The sequence below is a fragment of the Podarcis bocagei genome (genome assembly GCF_964188305.1).
Source record: "Podarcis bocagei genome assembly, chromosome: 7".
NCBI classification, from domain to species: domain Eukaryota; kingdom Metazoa; phylum Chordata; class Lepidosauria; order Squamata; family Lacertidae; genus Podarcis; species Podarcis bocagei.
Window position 1 is genome coordinate 92,564,930 of NC_138132.1, and position 16,715 is coordinate 92,581,644.

The following is a 16,715-nucleotide window of genomic DNA, read 5'->3' on the forward strand; positions in this document are numbered from 1 at the left end:
GGTAATTTTAGACTCTGCCCTTAAATCACCTTAGCAGGTTTGAGGGATGGGGAGCTTCTTGAGATGGTCATGTATTGCTTCACTTCCATTACAAGGCCAGCTCTGCTCTGTTGGGGGACCCCTTCTGCCCCTGCTGCTGATGTCTGTCCCAAAGTCCAACCCTGACAGCACTAGGGGGCATGGCCTCTTGCTTCAATCCCTTACACACCCGCCCCCCCAGAACGGCAAGAAGGAGCAAGAGAGAATGTTGTAGGTGTGTAGTGCTTAGTTTTAAGTCCTGCGCTGCACACTGTTTGGGGGAGCAATCCTAACTGGTGCAGAGGCTGGTGGGCGGAGATGTGTTGGGGGAGAGGCAGACAATTGTTGCAGCAGCTTGAAGTAGTCCAACTGGACCCCATGCTATCATGCAACATCAATGGGACTTGCTTGGGATCCAGTAGATCCTGGGCTGACTCAGCCCCTCCTTGCCTCTGGAACATCACCTGCCTGGATTTTGGAGGGGGGGTGCTCTGCACTGGTGGATTGACACTTGGCTCACCCCTCAGGCAGGATGCCATCTTAGCCTGCAGTGGCACCTCCACCCAATCAAATTCTCTCTGGTGGGGTGGGGGCTAGGTTACTCAGCCAATTTATCTCTTCTTAAAAAACAGTGTTTAAGTGAGTTAAACAACAAAGGGACCACCTGAGAACCCGTAACTCATTTTGCTTCACTTGGGAATGGCAGGAGATGGAGCTCTCCCTGCTGCAAAGCATCTCTCGCTTGCTGGTTGGGACTGATTGGAGTTGCAGCCCAAAATATCTGGAGGGCTTCGGGTTGGGGAAGGCTGCTCCAGAGCTTAGGAAGTAGCTGTGAAATAGGACTTTCTCTGACAATGTCTTTCCTTAAAAAAGCCAACGTTTCCCCTCTGTGTCTTGGCAGGAATTTTCTTTTTATGCTGCACTGGGAGCTCGGCCAAAGGGTAAGTAGCCAGGATTAGCACCCCAGTTCCAAAATGAATGAGTGGGGTGTGCTATTATGAGCAGAGAGACACAAACAAACTGGGTGGTCTCTTTTGATTTTGCTCTCTTGGTCCCCACACAGAACACCAAACTAAGCCCCGTTCTGTGCTCAGGATCTGTAACTGGAATTTTAAGCAAGCGTGGAAATCTGTGACCTAACTTGTTCAAAAACTTGTTCATAACTTGGGTTTTGTAAATGGAATAAGGTTGGGATTCATTTGGCAAGGCCAAAAGTAGCGTAAAAGTAGCTATTGCTAATGATAATATTGGGATTTATCCAGAGCTTAGTCCTACTCTGAGTAGACCTATGGACGTTAATGGACATGGCTGAGCTGCTTTAATTTCAATGAGGCTGCTTGGAGCCTGACTAGCATTGGATACAAGGAAACACCATTAATATTAATATTTCATACACTGCTTAATGCCAAGCAGTTTTATGAAGTTGAGGATAAATGAACCGTAGGGCCAAAGCAGAACGGTCACGGGCAGGCAGGACTAGCTGCACAAGTATTCCAAGTTGCTGACCCCGGATACCCACATGGCACGATCCGTTTGCTTGCAACAAGAGTGAGCACTGGGGACTTTAAAACTGCAGAGTGTGCTGGAAGAAAGCAGGCTGCTTAAATCAGGCAGCACAACTGCTAATCCTGCATTGCTCCCCCTCGCCAAAATCACCAGCTATTGCCTCCTTGCCCCCCAAGGCTCCAGGGACTTCAGGACGCTCTGCCCTACATGGTTTTTCAAACTTTTCTCTGCAGCCATGAGGACCAGGCAGAAGCTTGCTTCTGATTAATATGAGTATTACAGGGACTGTCTAGTTGTTACGATCACGTGGCAGCCCTATGCAGATGCAAATAATGCACTGCCCTGGAGGAAAAATATTTTGGATTTACCACCCTCCCTTTGTCTGACAAGGTTTGAAAGCATTTCCAAGAACTTGGAAGAGAAGGTGGACATTTCCCTTTCTCCTTTACAGCACACATGGACCTTGGCAAGTGGCAGGCTCCAAAATGGCCCCATCACCCACAGACAGCAGTGGGGCAGAAAGAGGGTGACTGCTGAGCCGTGGAGGCTGGTTCATGAGGGCATATGGGGCAGTGCCCTACATCCTCAGTCTGCTTTCAAGGACACTAGGAGAGGATATATTGTTTAGTCGTTATCCTTCCTTGTTCACATTTGTAAGATCAGAGCACCATCCTTTGCAGCTTTTAAACTTGGAAGCTAAGGCAAGGTTAATTTAACCTTCTACTACAATAATCCAGGATGTTTTAAGGCAGACTGGATATCCCGATGTTACTCCTTTTCTCCCCCTTAAAAACACCAATCACACAAACATTGTTTTGTGAAGAAATAAAAGTAGTATTTACTTACATAATCTAGGTCTTGAAGCAGGAGTTAGAGTAGCAAAATGAAGGCAGGTTTAAAACTGCTAAGTTACCAAAGTACAAAGTACTGTCTGAGCTATAGACCCCTGATGGGCACGTGTGGTCAATTTGGAAGCAGGATAAAGAAAAAGGAGACTGCCCAGGCAGGAAGGAAGGATGTAGTGTAACAGCTTCCTGCCAAGCTCTGCCTGTCACTGGCGACCTGGCACCACCTACTGTTGACCTCCTGGCTTATGTCCTCCCACTTCCAGCCGCCATTGCTGCTGAGCAGGGAACAAAGGGAAGTTTGGTGCCTGGAGGGTGGGAAGTGGTGGTGTGGGGGACTCTTCTCAAGAGCCCTTCCTCTCTCCTGATTGCAGTTGTATGTAAAGACCCGGTAACACAAGAGATCTACCAGTTCAGGGACAGTTGGCTACGCCAAAGAGAAAAAGAACTTGAATATTGTCGGTGTGCGACCAACAGCATCATTTGTCATATCGTGCCAGGCACAGGTGGGTATTAGATGGGTAGATATGGGAGACAGTTTGGGTGCAGGATGTGACAATGAAGCGGGTGACCCAAACTTTTGCAGCTTCTTTCATAGGACCCTGGGACCCGATGGCGGGAGCTTGACAGTCTTGCCTTGGTCCTAGGAACACCTCTCCTGTGATGTTGCTCACTGTCGTCCTCCTCCTGCAGCAACTTGCAAGGCTTCCAAAGGCAGTGAGTGGGGTAGTTGAAAACGCCCAATCCACGATGTGGCTCCCTAGAACCCCTTTTAACTGCAGAGGCCAGCAAGTAGTGCACTTAAGACCTTCTGCAAGCCACGTATCCGCTCTGCCTTTGAGTTGCTCCTCCACCCCAAGAGGTTATGGGCCCAGGAACTGAAAGCACTTGACTGCTGGCGGGGGAAACCTGAGGTTCTCTTTCTTCTTTGTCTGACAGCCTGCAGCAGGAGGCAACAGTGCTTCAATGAGGGCCGCTGCAAGCAAGCATTATACTCTTCTAACTTCTTCATCTGCTTATGCCGCCCAGGCTTCTCTGGGAAGCGCTGTGAGATTGGTGAGTAATTGGTATGCAATGTGGTTGGATGGCTGATTGATTGATTAATTGATTGATTGCATTTATAGTTCACCTTCTTCTCCAAGGAGTTCAAGGTATTATACGGGGGCCTCCCCCTCCTCATTTAATCCACACAACAACCCTGTGAAGCTGAGGGGCAGTGACTGGCTCTGCGTCGAACAGGATTTGAACCCCAATCTCCCAGGACTGACACTCTAACCACTGCACCACATTTATTGTGGGCTGCAATATAAGGAGCCCTGAATTGGGTTGAAAGCCACTGTGCAGATGCTTGGCCTTTATTTGGCTTTCATCTTGGTAATCCTTACAACAGTTCTAGGTGGCATGCAGGCATTATTCTCCCCTGCCTTGCTTGTCTATTATTGGATGCATTTGATGTGGGATATACAGTGGTACCTCGGGTTACATATGCTTCAGGTTACAGACTCCGCTAACCCAGAAATATTACCTCGGGTTAAGAACTTTGCTTCAGGATGAGAACAGAAATTGTGTGGTAGCAGTGGGAGGTCCCATTAGCTAAAGTGGTGCTTCAGGTTAAGAACAGTTTCAGGTTAAGAACGGACCTCCGGAACGAATTAAGTACTTAACCTGAGGTACCACTGTACCGTATTGGCCCCAAAATAAGCCATACTCCCCCCCCCAAATTCTGATTGTGAAAAGTTAAAGTATGGCTTATATTTATGACCTTACAGTATCACTGCTGAAACAGCTGCCCACGAGGGCCGTCAGGGGTGTGGGAAAACAGCTCCCGTCCCAACCGCATCTCTCAAGCCTCCCCTAAGCCACTGTAAGGATGGGGGAGGGGGGGAGGCCTCCGGCAAAGCGGTGTAGCTCCCCCCCCCCAAGGAAGCAGCCTGAGAATGTGGGGCAGTGGCGCACAGGCCACCTACCACTGCCAAGCCGCCTCTGCTGTCGGCTTGGGGAGATAGTGCCAGGAGGCGGTAGTGTTGGGAGGTGGGCGCGCAGCACCCTCAGAACTGAGCACCGGCTTGGGGAGCAGGGTGGCAAGCACTGGTGCCGACTGCCCCCCCCCCGTTGAGGGCAGTAGTACCAGGAGGTGGGCTGCACCTGCAAATAAGCCTTGAATTTTAAAGGTGTGGCTTATTTGTGGATGTCGCTTATATTTGGGCCAATACGGTAATCCATTGGCACAGTCAAATACAACATTCCTTGTTTGCCTAGAGTGGACACAGACAGGGGGAAGTTGATCCAGCCACTTGAACTTCCTGTTACACCTGGTCTAGAACATCCTCCCCCTGCATGTGACCAGGTAGGTGGGCGTGGCCCTTGCAGACCCTACAAAAGGTCCAGTCACGCAGCCGCCCTCCTCTCTTGATGCCATGCTCTCCTGATCCTGATGCATTTTGCTGTCTGCTGGCTCTCAGCCACCACGACAGGGGCTCATTCCCATATAGGATGAACTCAAGCTCTCTTCTGTAACTCTAAGCTGAAGCCTGCCTTCAGGATCCAGCTGTGAACTGAATGTGAGCAAAGTTTTAAAAGAAGCTTCTTGTGTATTTATTCTTTTTAGGAGGGATAAAAGGGGTCTTACCAGGAGCAAAATCTAACCTGAACAAATCCAGATTGGATTACTTAAGTATAGAGATCCAACCGAATCCACCAACTAGCTTCCTGCTATATATTGGGGAATGAACTTTGCTGTACGACTCACTAGCGTGAGTTAGGAAGGATAATATTTAATCAATATATCCTCTTCTAGTATCCACAACATTCCCACATTTGATTTATTACCTTCCCTCAGCGTAAGATCCAAGGCTGGGTCACAACAATTTAAAATACAACATACAAAAAGCAGTTTAAAAGAAACAAAACCAATGCCTGCAGGTGCGTACACAGAAAAATTCTGGTCTGCTTAAGACCACATCTGCGTTTGACACAAATGAAGCCATAATATGAACTGGAAACTTCTTTGCCTGCAGCCGTTTTGGGGGAAATAGCTGTGGGTCCCCAATTTGGAGAACACTCCTGAACCAGATCAGAACCCTGCTTTGGTTCCCCACTGAAAATGGCCCCCTGCCTGCCTGGCTGCTGCTGTTATGATTAATTAGTACAAGACTGCATATGCTGCCTTTCATTTCAAGAAGAAATACCTGAATTTGGTATACCTAGAATCATAGAATCACAGAGTTGGAAGAGACCACAAGGGCCATCGAGTCCAACCCCCTGCCAAGCAGGAAACACCATCAGAGCACTCCTGACATATGGTTGTCAAGCCTCTGCTTAAAGACCTCCAAAGTAGGAGACTCCACCACACTCCTTGGCAGCAAATTCCACTGTCGAACAGCTCTTACTGTCAGGAAGTTCTTCCTAATGTTTAGGTGGAATCTTCTTTCTTGTAGTTTGGCTCCATTGCTCCGTGTCCGCTTCTCTGGAGCAGCAGAAAACAACCTTTCTCCCTCCTCTATATGACATCCTTTTATATAGTTGAACATGGCTATCATATCACCCCTTAACCTCCTCTTCTCCAGGCTAAACATACCTGCAGCAGTTTTCTCTCCAAAATAAAAGCGAGCAAGTTTAAGCAGCCTTGTTCCAAGATGTGACTGGGGTGGGATGGTCAGAGTGCCAGCTCCTACTCCCAGAGAGGAGGGTTCAATTCCCCACTCAGCCAGGAAGCACCTTGGGTGACCTGGGGCCAGTCGGCGTTTGCAGCCTCCCTCACAGGGTTGTTGTGAGGAAGAAATGGGGAGGAGGAGAACCATGTACACCACCGTGTGTGTGTGTGTGTGTGTGTGTGTGTGTGTGTGTGTTACATTTATATACCACCTTTACTCCCAAGCAGCTCCTTGGAAGAAAAGGGTGGTATAGAAATGTAATAAATAAATTGTAATAAGAATAAATTGTATGTAGCTTGGCTGCCAGGCCTGCTGGCTTTGCTAGCTGTGCCTGTGAGGGAGAGGCAGCGTGGAAGCAGCATCTGGCATAAAGTGTCATGAGCTTCCTGCTTCTTCCAGTCCAAGATGGCTGGAATAGTGGGGAAGGAGGAGGACTGCATCACAGAGCAGGGAGGACATAGGTGGAGATGGCCTTGTGGTTCTTCCATCCTCCACCTCATCTAGCAGGGGGCAAAAATGGGCACAGGAGTGAATGTGAATTTTGCTTTGGTTCATGAGGCTGGTTTCTACACAAAAACTGTGGCATTCCGCTCTATCCTCCAGCCAGACAAGCAAGAACCATTATCAGAGTTCAAGACCACATTCCAGCAAGTCAGAAACATTTGAGGAGAGGTTGCAAAGTAGGGCTAGTGAGAGGAGTGGAGATTCTGAGTGCAGGGGGGCCTGGAGAGAGTCCCAGGGGCGAAACAGAATAGACCTGAGGGGTCACATGTGGCCCATAGGCCTCTGCTGTCTAGCCCCCAGTGACCACGGCTGCAATCTCCCATCTTGATCCCGAGCAGCCCCATGGATGCAAGATGTGTGCAGAGTACCTTTGGAGAACAGGCGGGAGACTGAATGCTCTGCTCCTCCTTTTTCAGATACCAAAGCCAAGTGTTACCAGGGCGCTGGAGAGGGCTACATGGGGACATGGAACACAACTGTGAGTGGAGCCAAGTGCTTGAACTGGAAGCTCGATTCCTTGAGGAATAAGCGGTACAATGCGTACCGGGCAGATGCCGCTAGGTTGGGCCTTGGAAACCACAACTATTGCAGGTGAGAAAGTGAGTTTAGGAGGGGCCTCTTCCTCTTCTTGCCCCCCAATACCATGGGACATTATTGCAGTCAAACCAATAATACATGTTTTACCAGATTGGCACATGAAGGGGCTCATAGAGCTTTATTGTCAAATTTGCTAGAGAGAACTCTGTGAGATCACTTCCTTTGTCTGCTTTGGCAGGAAGCTGTAGCCCTACATCCTTCCAGCCTGGGCAGCCTCCTCTTTCTTCGTCATGCTTCCAAGCTGACCACATGTCCATGCCTGAGGTCTGCAGCTCAGACACAATTTTGAACTTACCTTTTGTACTTTGGTAACTTAGATAGTACAATCGTACTTTGGTTTTGGAACAGCTTAGTTCCTGAACATTTTGGCTCCTGAATGCTGCAAACCCAGAAGTGACTGTTTCAGTTTGCAAACTATTTTTGGAAGTTGAACGTCCAACAGGGCTTCTGCGGCTTCCGATTGGCTGCAGGAGCTTCCTGCAGCCAATCAGAAGCCACGCTTTAGTTTCTGAACGTTTTGGAAGTCAAATGGACTTCCAGAATGGATTCCTTTCGACTTCCAAGGTACGACTGTAGTTATAAACATGCTTTTATTTGGTGCTGCAATTGCTACTTCAACCTAGATTGTGTAAGTAAATACTACTTTTACTTCTTTACAAAACAGTGTTGTGATTGTTGTTTTTAAGGGGTAGACAATGGGTAATACCAGGAAAATCCAGTCTGCCTTTAGAGCATCCTGGATTATTGTTTGTAAAAGCTTAAATCAAACTTTTCTTAGCTTCAAAGTTTAAGCTGCAAAGGATGGTACTCTGTTGATCTCACAAATGTGAGCAAGGAAGAATAATAACTAAACCATGTATCCTCTCCTAGTGCCGAAATCCATTCCCACAAATACATCCTTGTAGGCAAAATCTACTCTGAGCGGGAGAAATATTGACATTGTCAAATAAGGATGCTGCAGAGCTGGAAAAGGTTCAGAAAAGGGCGACCAAAATGGTTGAGAGCATCTCCACTGTGAGGAAAGGTTACAACATTTTAGTTTAGTGTAAGTGAGACTTTGGGAAGACACACAAGGTGGAGGTGTATAATATCATTTCATCATAATTTCATGAAACTGTGTGCGCTTTGTGGAGAAAGGGAATAAATAGGAAGACATCTAGGCCATATAGTGAAGCTGAAGATTGGAAGATTCAGGGCTGACAACAGGAAGGACGTCTTCCCTCAGGGCTTAGAATTAAACTATGGAGCTCCTTCCCCCAAGGCGTAGTGTCAACCACCAACTTGGGTTGAGAAGACCAATTTCCACGAGCCTAAGAGGAGCCTGTGGGAGCCGGTGGAGGCAAAGCAGAGTCAAAATGGCCGGCAGCCATCAAGAGCCCCTCTCCGCTGCTGCCTCCTCCTCCTCTTCCATGAATTGGTCCAGTTCTCTTTTAAAGACATTCCGGTTGGTGGTTACCACTGCCCCTGTGGGAGTGAGTTCCAGAGCTGAATTCTGCACTTCATGAAGAATTTTTTTTAAAAAAAAATCTATCCTGAATCTTCCAACATTCAGCTTCATTGGGTGTGATATGAGAGAGGGAAGAAAACGTCTCCAACCACTTTCTTCATGCCTTGCATAATTTCATAAAATTTCATCGTGTCACCTCACACTTGCCTTTTCTCTAAATTAAAAAGTCCCCAATGCAACAGCCTTTCTTCATAGGAGAGTCACTCCATCCCTTAATTAATTTGGCAGCCCTTTTCTTGACCTTTTCCTGGGGGATAAGGCTGTCAGTGGCTACTGGCCTTGACGGAGGTGATGCTTCCCGGGGGGGGGGGGAGGGCAGTCGGCTTCTGAATAGCAAGTGGGGGGCGGGACAGGGCAAGTGCTGTTGCACCCAGGAAAGGCTGCTTCCAAGCCTTTCACTGACTTCTAGTTGGCTGCTGTGAGAACCGAGTGTCTGTCTAGATGTTTCTTCGTATGATCTAGCAAGACTCTTCCTACATTCTTAAAATTATCAGTGTATTATTTTGAGTATAAATGTTGGCCTCCCCCCCATTTTTTCCCTTATTTTTGAGGTTGCAGCTGAGTTTGCAGCTGTCCCCAGTAGTGCAGTGGGCCAGTGCATCTGGCTATCAACCAGAAGGTTGGTGGTTGGACTAGATGACCCCTGGAGTCCCTTCCAGCTCTACAATTCCACACTGCTATGATAAATGTCTTAATGGTACAAAATGCCCAGTGTTTGCCTTTCCTTTCCTCTAGAAACCCTGATTCCGACATCATGCCCTGGTGCTTTGTCTACAAAGGAAACAAGTACAGCTTTGAGTTCTGCAGCCTCCCTCCCTGCGCCAACAGTAGGTTCAAGGCTCCTCTGCAGTGGGGCAGAGCCAGGTGGGGCGGTGAAAATGTTGTGCTATGAGCATTGGAGCCGAAGGGAAGAAGGCTTTTAGCAGTTTCTCTCCACATCACGGCCCTGATCCAAATTAACTTGTGTGAATTCCACACCCACACACTTGTATTTTGGTCTGCTCCTTTTCAATAGAAATATGCACCAGACTCCGAGAATCTTGCGTGGAATCTGGAGCTCTAGTTCTACCACAATCATTCCCTATTTGTGCAGCATGTTTAGTTTTGCAGAAACAAAGAATTGGCTTCATCTATGGTTATTGCCATGCTTGCGGGAAAATGGAGTAGAAAACTTGTGTTAGTTGGCCTCAATGACCAAACTCGCTCATTACGGTAGAAAAAGGAGACAATGAGAAGATGCAGTATATACTAAAAGAGACTTGATTATGAATTAAATAAAAATGGGAGGGTGCTGGCTTCAAATAATCATTTTGCAATGTTCTGATGGCATTCAACTTAAACATTTTCTTAATGTTGCATTTTGGATATTGATACCTTCATGCTTGCAGGAAAAATGTATTATCTTGTTTATTACAAATTATTTAATAGGGCTCGTATTCATAAGGTATGTGTAAGCTTTGTTCTAAGACATGTACAGTAACTTTCGGCTTTTTATTAGGCCAGTCACACTTCTCTGTAGTCTCTCAGCCTCACTCACCTCACAGAGTGTTTGTTGTGGGGGAGGAAGGGAAAGGAGAATGTTAGCCGCTTTGAGACTCCTTCGGGTAGTGATAAAGCGGAATATTAAATCCAAACTCTTCTCCTCCTCCTCCTCCTCCTCCTTCTTTTTCTTCTTGTCTGTGTTGGTTTTCTAGTTAAATAAAAATCATTTAAAACTTTTCTAGTTAAATAAAATATGTAAAATTTAATTTAAGAACCAGCCCCATCCCTTGTAACATCTATGGGGCTGTACAGATGAAAAGTGGATCCCTGCCCCAAGGTTCATACATTTAGTGGTGGGAGGAAAAAATCCTTAAATAAGAGACACGGGGGAATGATTAATGGACTTCAATGTCTGTACACTAATGCGCAAAGCATGGGAAATAAACAAGATGAGCTTGAGCTCTTGGTACAGCAAACTAAATATGACATAATAGGCATCACTGAAACCTGGTGGGATAAGTCCCACGATTGGAATGTAATAATGGGGGGATACAATCTATTTCAGAGAAACAGACCAGACAAGAAAGGAGGAGGAGTGGCGTTATATGTCAGGGATGTGTATACCTGTGAAGAGATCCAAGATTTAGAACCTCAAAGCCAATGTGAGAGCATTTGGGTCAAAATTAAGGGAGAGAAGAATAACAGAGACCTCATTGTGGGAGTTTACTATAGATCCCCAAGCCAAACGGAGGACATAGATGATGCCTTCCTGGAACAGATGGCCAAGCATGCAAAAGGAAGGGAGATAGTAGTAATGGGGGACTTCAATTACCCGGATATTTGTTGGACGTCAAACTCAGCCAAGAGCATAAGGTCAAACAGATTCCTCACTGGCCTTGCAGACAACTTCATTGTCCAGAAAGTGGGAGAAGCAACAAGAGGAACAGCCATTTTAGATCTGGTCCTAACCAATGTTGATGACCTGGTTAGTGGGGTAGAAGTGGAAGGATCATTAGGCGCGAGTGATCATGCTCTTCTGAAGTTTACTATACAGCGGAAAGGAGCAGCCAAGCATACTAGGACTCAATTTCTTGACTTTAAGAAAGCCGACTTCATAAAACTTAGGGAAGTGCTGGGTGAGATCCCATGGACAGCAATACTAAAAGGAAAGGGAGTTCATGATGGCTGGGAGTTTGTTAAGAGGGAGATAGTAAAAGCACAACGTCAGGCAATACCAATGAGACGGAAACATGGAAGGTGCCTAAAGAAGCCAGGGTGGCTATCTAAAGAACTTTTAACTGAATTAAGATTAAAAAAGGATGTGTACAAAAAATGGAAAAGGGGGGAAACCACCAAAGAGGAATTCAAACAAATAGCCAGAACGTGTAGACACAAAGTCAGAAAAGCTAAAGCACAGAATGAACTCAGGCTTGCTAGAGAGGTTAAAAGCAACAAAAAAGGCTTTTATGGGTATGTTCGTAGCAAAAGGAAGAACAAAGAAACAGTGGGGTCACTCAGAGGAGAAGATGGTGAAATGCAAACAGGGGACACAGAAAGGGCTGAACTCCTCAATGCCTTCTTTGCCTCAGTCTTCTCCGATAAAGAAAACAATGCCCGACCTGAAGAATTTGGAGCAAATGATTCAGCAAAGGAAACACAGCCCAGAATAACTAAGGAGACAGTACAAGAATATTTGGCTAGTTTAGATGTATTCAAGTCTCCAGGGCCAGATGAACTGCATCCAAGAGTATTAAAAGAACTGGCAGATGTGATCTCAGAACCACTGGCAGTCATCTTCGAGAAATCCTGGAGAACAGGCGAAGTCCCGGCAGACTGGAGGAGGGCAAATGTTGTCCCTATTTTCAAAAAGGGGAAAAGAGAGGACCCAAATAATTACCGCCCAGTCAGTCTGACATCAATAGCAGGGAAGATTCTGGAGCAGATCATTAAGCAAACAGTCTGTGAGCACCTAGAAAGGAATGCTGTGATCACCAATAGTCAGCATGGATTTCTGAAAAATAAGTCATGTCAGACTAACCTGATCTCGTTTTTTGACAGAATTACAAGCCTGGTAGATGAAGGGAACTCAGTGGATATAGCCTATCTTGATTTCAGCAAGGCATTTGACAAGGTGCCCCATGATATTCTTGTAAAGAAGCTGGTAAAATGCGGCTTGACTCTGCTACCACTCAGTGGATTTGTAACTGGCTGACTGACCGAACCCAAAGGGTGCTCATCAATGGTTCCTCTTCATCCTGGAGAAGAGTGACTAGTGGGGTGCCACAGGGTTCTGTCTTGGGCCCGGTCTTATTTAACATCTTTATCAACGACTTGGATGATGGACTCAAGGGCATCCTGATCAAATTTGCAGATGACACCAAACTGGGAGGGGTGGCTAACACCCCAGAGGACAGGATCACACTTCAAAACGACCTTGACAGATTAGAGAACTGGGCAAAAACAAACAAAATGAATTTTAACAGGGAGAAATGTAAAGTATTGCACTTGGGCAAAAAAAATGAGAGGCACAAATACAAGATGGGTGACACCTGGCTTGAGAGCAGTACATGTGAAAAGGATCTAGGAGTCTTGGTTGACCACAAACTTGACATGAGCCAACAGTGTGACGCGGCAGCTAAAAAAGCCAATGCAATCCTGGGCTGCATCAATAGGAGTATAGCATCTAGATCAAGGGAAGTAATAGTGCCACTGTATTCTGCTCTGGTCAGACCACACCTGGAGTACTGTGTCCAGTTCTGGGCACCACAATTCAAGAAGGACACTGACAAACTGGAAGGTGTCCAGAGGAGGGCAACCAAAATGGTCAAAGGCCTGGAAACGATGCCTTATGAGGAACGGCTAAGGGAGCTGGGCATGTTTAGCCTGGAGAAGAGGAGGTTAAGGGGTGATATGATAGCCATGTTCAAATATATAAAAGGATGTCACATAGAGGAGGGAGAAAGGTTGTTTTCTGCTGCTCCAGAGAAGCGGACACGGAGCAATGGATCCAAACTACAAGAAAGAAGATTCCACCTAAACATTAGGAAGAACTTCTTGACAGTAAGAGCTGTTCGACAGTGGAATTTGCTGCCAAGGAGTGTGGTGGAGTCTCCTACTTTGGAGGTCTTTAAGCAGAGGCTTGACAACCATATGTCAGGAGTGCTCTGATGGTGTTTCCTGCTTGGCAGGGGGTTGGACTCGATGGCCCTTGTGGTCTCTTCCAACTCTATGATTCTATGATTCTATGATTCTATGATTCTAAGGCACACGCCCCCCAACTTGGAAACTGTGGGTCATCAGGGGTGCTGGGAATTGTAGCTCTGTGAGAGGTAAACTATAGCTCCTATGATTCTTGTGGGGGGGATGTGCTTTTAATGTAGGCTTCACAATTGAAAATCTGCAGTGAGAAAAAAACTCAAACTATATGCCCCATGAATGTGGTTCGGGACTGATGCAAACCTGCCTTTTTTGTCACAGAAAGCCACACTTGCATTTCTGGAAGAGGCAACAACTATCGAGGTCCCCACAACCGCACGGAATCGGGTGCTGCTTGCTTGAGGTGGGATTCCCAGTTCCTTACTGGGCTGGTCTTCAATTCCCATCGGGAGGATGCAGAGCAGCTCGGTCTCACCAGCCACAACTTCTGCAGGTAAGCCGACCCTCACCTTTTCTCCTTGCAGTTTTTTGTCCAAAAAGAAAAACTAAATGCAAAACATGGCTTATTGATAAGATATGTGTTTGGCTTTTCCAAAAAGGCTCTGGACCACTCTGCCTTATCTAGTGTAAGAACAATAACCTGCTGATTGGCTCTGCCCTGTGTGCTGCTTTTATTGAATTCATAGAAATAATTCTGCAATTAGATGAGGCTGTGTTTTTTGGGTCATCCAATCCATTTGTGCCATTTCATTCATGTTTGCTACAAATGCCTATGTGGTTGTTGATAAAATATTGGTGAAAACCCGAATTTGGATGTGCTCATGTGTAGGATTGCATTCAGGGTCTTGGCGTGTGTTCCACTGGTGTACGCATATATGATCTTGCACACTGGTAAAAAACCACACACCACACACAATGAATCTCGATGCAGTTATCTAGAAACTCAGGAAGTGGACTTGTACATTCCCTGCACCCACCACAATATGGCACTGACTGGCATTGGCACTGACTGGAGATGGAACGTGGGTCCCTTGGCATCCCACCATTGGCCAGGCTGGTGGGAAACATCTGGAGGGCATGTTTAGCAGCCACTTTCCAACTTTCACTGAGAGTCCCCTTCTATCTGGGATCCTTTTAACTGAACATTTCAGGGACTGAACCTGGGACCTGTGGTCCATCCCTGAATGTACCTTGACTTGTCCCAAGGCAACCTTGACGCATTGTGGCAATGCATTGGTAGTGTGTTACCAGGGCACATCTGTGCACCGGGAACACATTGCAGGGAAGGGAAGAAGTGCAAAAGAATGGAAAGCTGTTGCAAAACATGCCTGCCTAGTGCTCTGTCCAACTTGAAAACAGTAAAAACAAGGGAGAGTTTCAATAGCATTGCTTTCCAGTGCAGAAACTATTCAGATATTTTAGAATAAAATTGGGATGAGGACAATTTCTCAAGCACCCCCTTCCCAAGGACTCTGAGTGAGGCTTTGAATCACAGCTGAGGCCAGAGGCCACTTCACACAGTGTCTGTGAAAGCCGACCAGGAGGAGGAGATGATGCTGGATTTAATGGCTTTTGACTATCCCCAAGTGTTTCCAGGCCTGCCTGTGACTTTATAGTATAGGATGGATTGATGGATGGACACAGGAAGTCACGGCTGATGCAGAGCTTTCTGTGGCGTGGACCAGTTTCAAATTCATGTTGTGTTAAGCTGGGTGGGGAACCATTGGCCCTCCAGTTGTTGCTGAACTCCAACTCCCATGCACCCACAAAAAGGGCCAAGGATGTTGGGAGCTATCATTCAGCACCATCTGGAGGGCCGCTTGAGTCATGGCTTTCCCCCAAATAATTCTGGGAAATATGGTTTGTTAAGGGTGCTCAGAGTTGTTAGGAGACTCATATTTGCCTCCCAGAGCTACAATTCCCAGAGTGGTTTAACTTATTGACAGTAAGAGCTGTTCGACAGTGGAATTTGCTGCCAAGGAGTGTGGTGGAGTCTCCTACTTTGGAGGTCTTTAAGCAGAGGCTTGACAACCATATGTCAGGAGTGCTCTGATGGTGTTTCCTGCTTGGCAGGGAGTTGGACTCGATGGCCCTTGTGGTCTATTCCAACTCTATGATTCTATGATATTCATCCCTCTTCACAGGGAACTCTGGGAATTCTAGCTCTCGGATCAGGAACAGGAGTCTCCTACTAACCTTCAGGCTACTTAACAAACTGCAGCTCCCAGAATTCTTTGCAGGAAGCCCTCTAAAGTGGTATCATAGTGTTTTAAATGTATGGTGAGAATGTGGCGCCTTCGTTAGAGCCTTGACCAATCTGCATTGAATGGGGCTGATGGCCAAAACGTCAGGAGTGTTGGGAAAAAGCTGTTCTAAGTACATGCAAAAAACAAAGAAGGTTATCAAGCAGCCCTCCGTAAACTCCAGAACATCATCCTCAGGGGACATACAAACCTGGGTAGCCCACACTGCTGCTCTTTGCAGGGGCAGAGAGGGGGGAGCATTTGATCTCTGAAGTAATCCTGTTCCACTTTTGTGTTGCAGGAATCCTGATAATAGCACCCAGCCTTGGTGCCACGTGCTCAGGGGTGGCAAGAGGAAATGGGAATACTGCAATGTGCCAGCTTGCTGTAAGTGCCCGCCTTATCCGTGGGGCAAAATGCCAGCAAACTGCATTTCAGTTGCTGGCTCCAATGGTGTTTTGATGTACCTTTACTATTGTTTTCATTGCTTTGTATTTTATCATAATGTTTCTAAATGTTGTGAGCCACCTTGGCTCTAGCTCTGGGAGGAAAGGTGGGATAAATACTACTGCTGTCTATTGTCTTATGAGCACCTACCAAAGACCTTCCTCTTCCAACTTTTAAGCAGAGATCTTTCTGTGTCTGCATCTGTAGTGGAATTGTTTTGAAGATGCTTTTATCATTGAACTGTTTGCCACCCTGGTTCCTTTGAGAGGACGGATGGGATAGCAATGTGCTAAATAAATGAAGAGGCCCTGTGAGAGCATTTTGCCCCAAGCGGAGAGTTAATGTTGTATCTGAGTCTGGGGTACATTTTCCTTGTTTTCCTGGCCACCTACAGCCACGTGTGGAACGAGAAAGTACCGTCAGTCTCAGTTTCGGATCAAAGGAGGCCTCTACTCATACATCCAGTCCCACCCGTGGCAGGCGGCCATCTTTGTCAGGGTACAAGGAGTGGAGGCCTACCTCTGTGGTGGGGTCCTGATCCATTCCTGTTGGGTCCTCTCAGCTGCCCACTGCTTTGTGGAAAGGTAAGAGTCCAGCGCCTGATTTGCCATCTCTTCTGCACTTGCTGCCCCCTCAGGAAGTCTCTTGAAGTCAGAGGCAATTTGTGGTTCTGGAGATGAAGAGCCAAGTGGGAGTTAGCAACATTTGTGCATTTAGCAATTGTTTCGTTCGTGCAGGTTTTTCTTGGAGTAATAGC

General features: G+C 46.7%; 1 protein-coding gene across 1 annotated transcript in view; it reads left to right on the forward strand.

Moving 5' to 3' along the window:
- The window catches only part of PLAT (plasminogen activator, tissue type), a gene marked incomplete at its 3' end in the record, with an annotated part of 32,522 nt that overhangs the window by 9,758 nt on the left and 6,049 nt on the right, over positions 1-16,715 (forward strand). The window contains exons 3-10 of the mRNA XM_081200957.1: positions 920-959; positions 2,744-2,875; positions 3,309-3,425; positions 6,943-7,117; positions 9,366-9,457; positions 13,590-13,761; positions 15,813-15,898; positions 16,353-16,542. Of these exons, the coding sequence (XP_081057083.1) occupies positions 920-959; positions 2,744-2,875; positions 3,309-3,425; positions 6,943-7,117; positions 9,366-9,457; positions 13,590-13,761; positions 15,813-15,898; positions 16,353-16,542 (1,004 nt within the window). The remainder of the gene's footprint in view (positions 1-919; positions 960-2,743; positions 2,876-3,308; positions 3,426-6,942; positions 7,118-9,365; positions 9,458-13,589; positions 13,762-15,812; positions 15,899-16,352; positions 16,543-16,715) is intronic.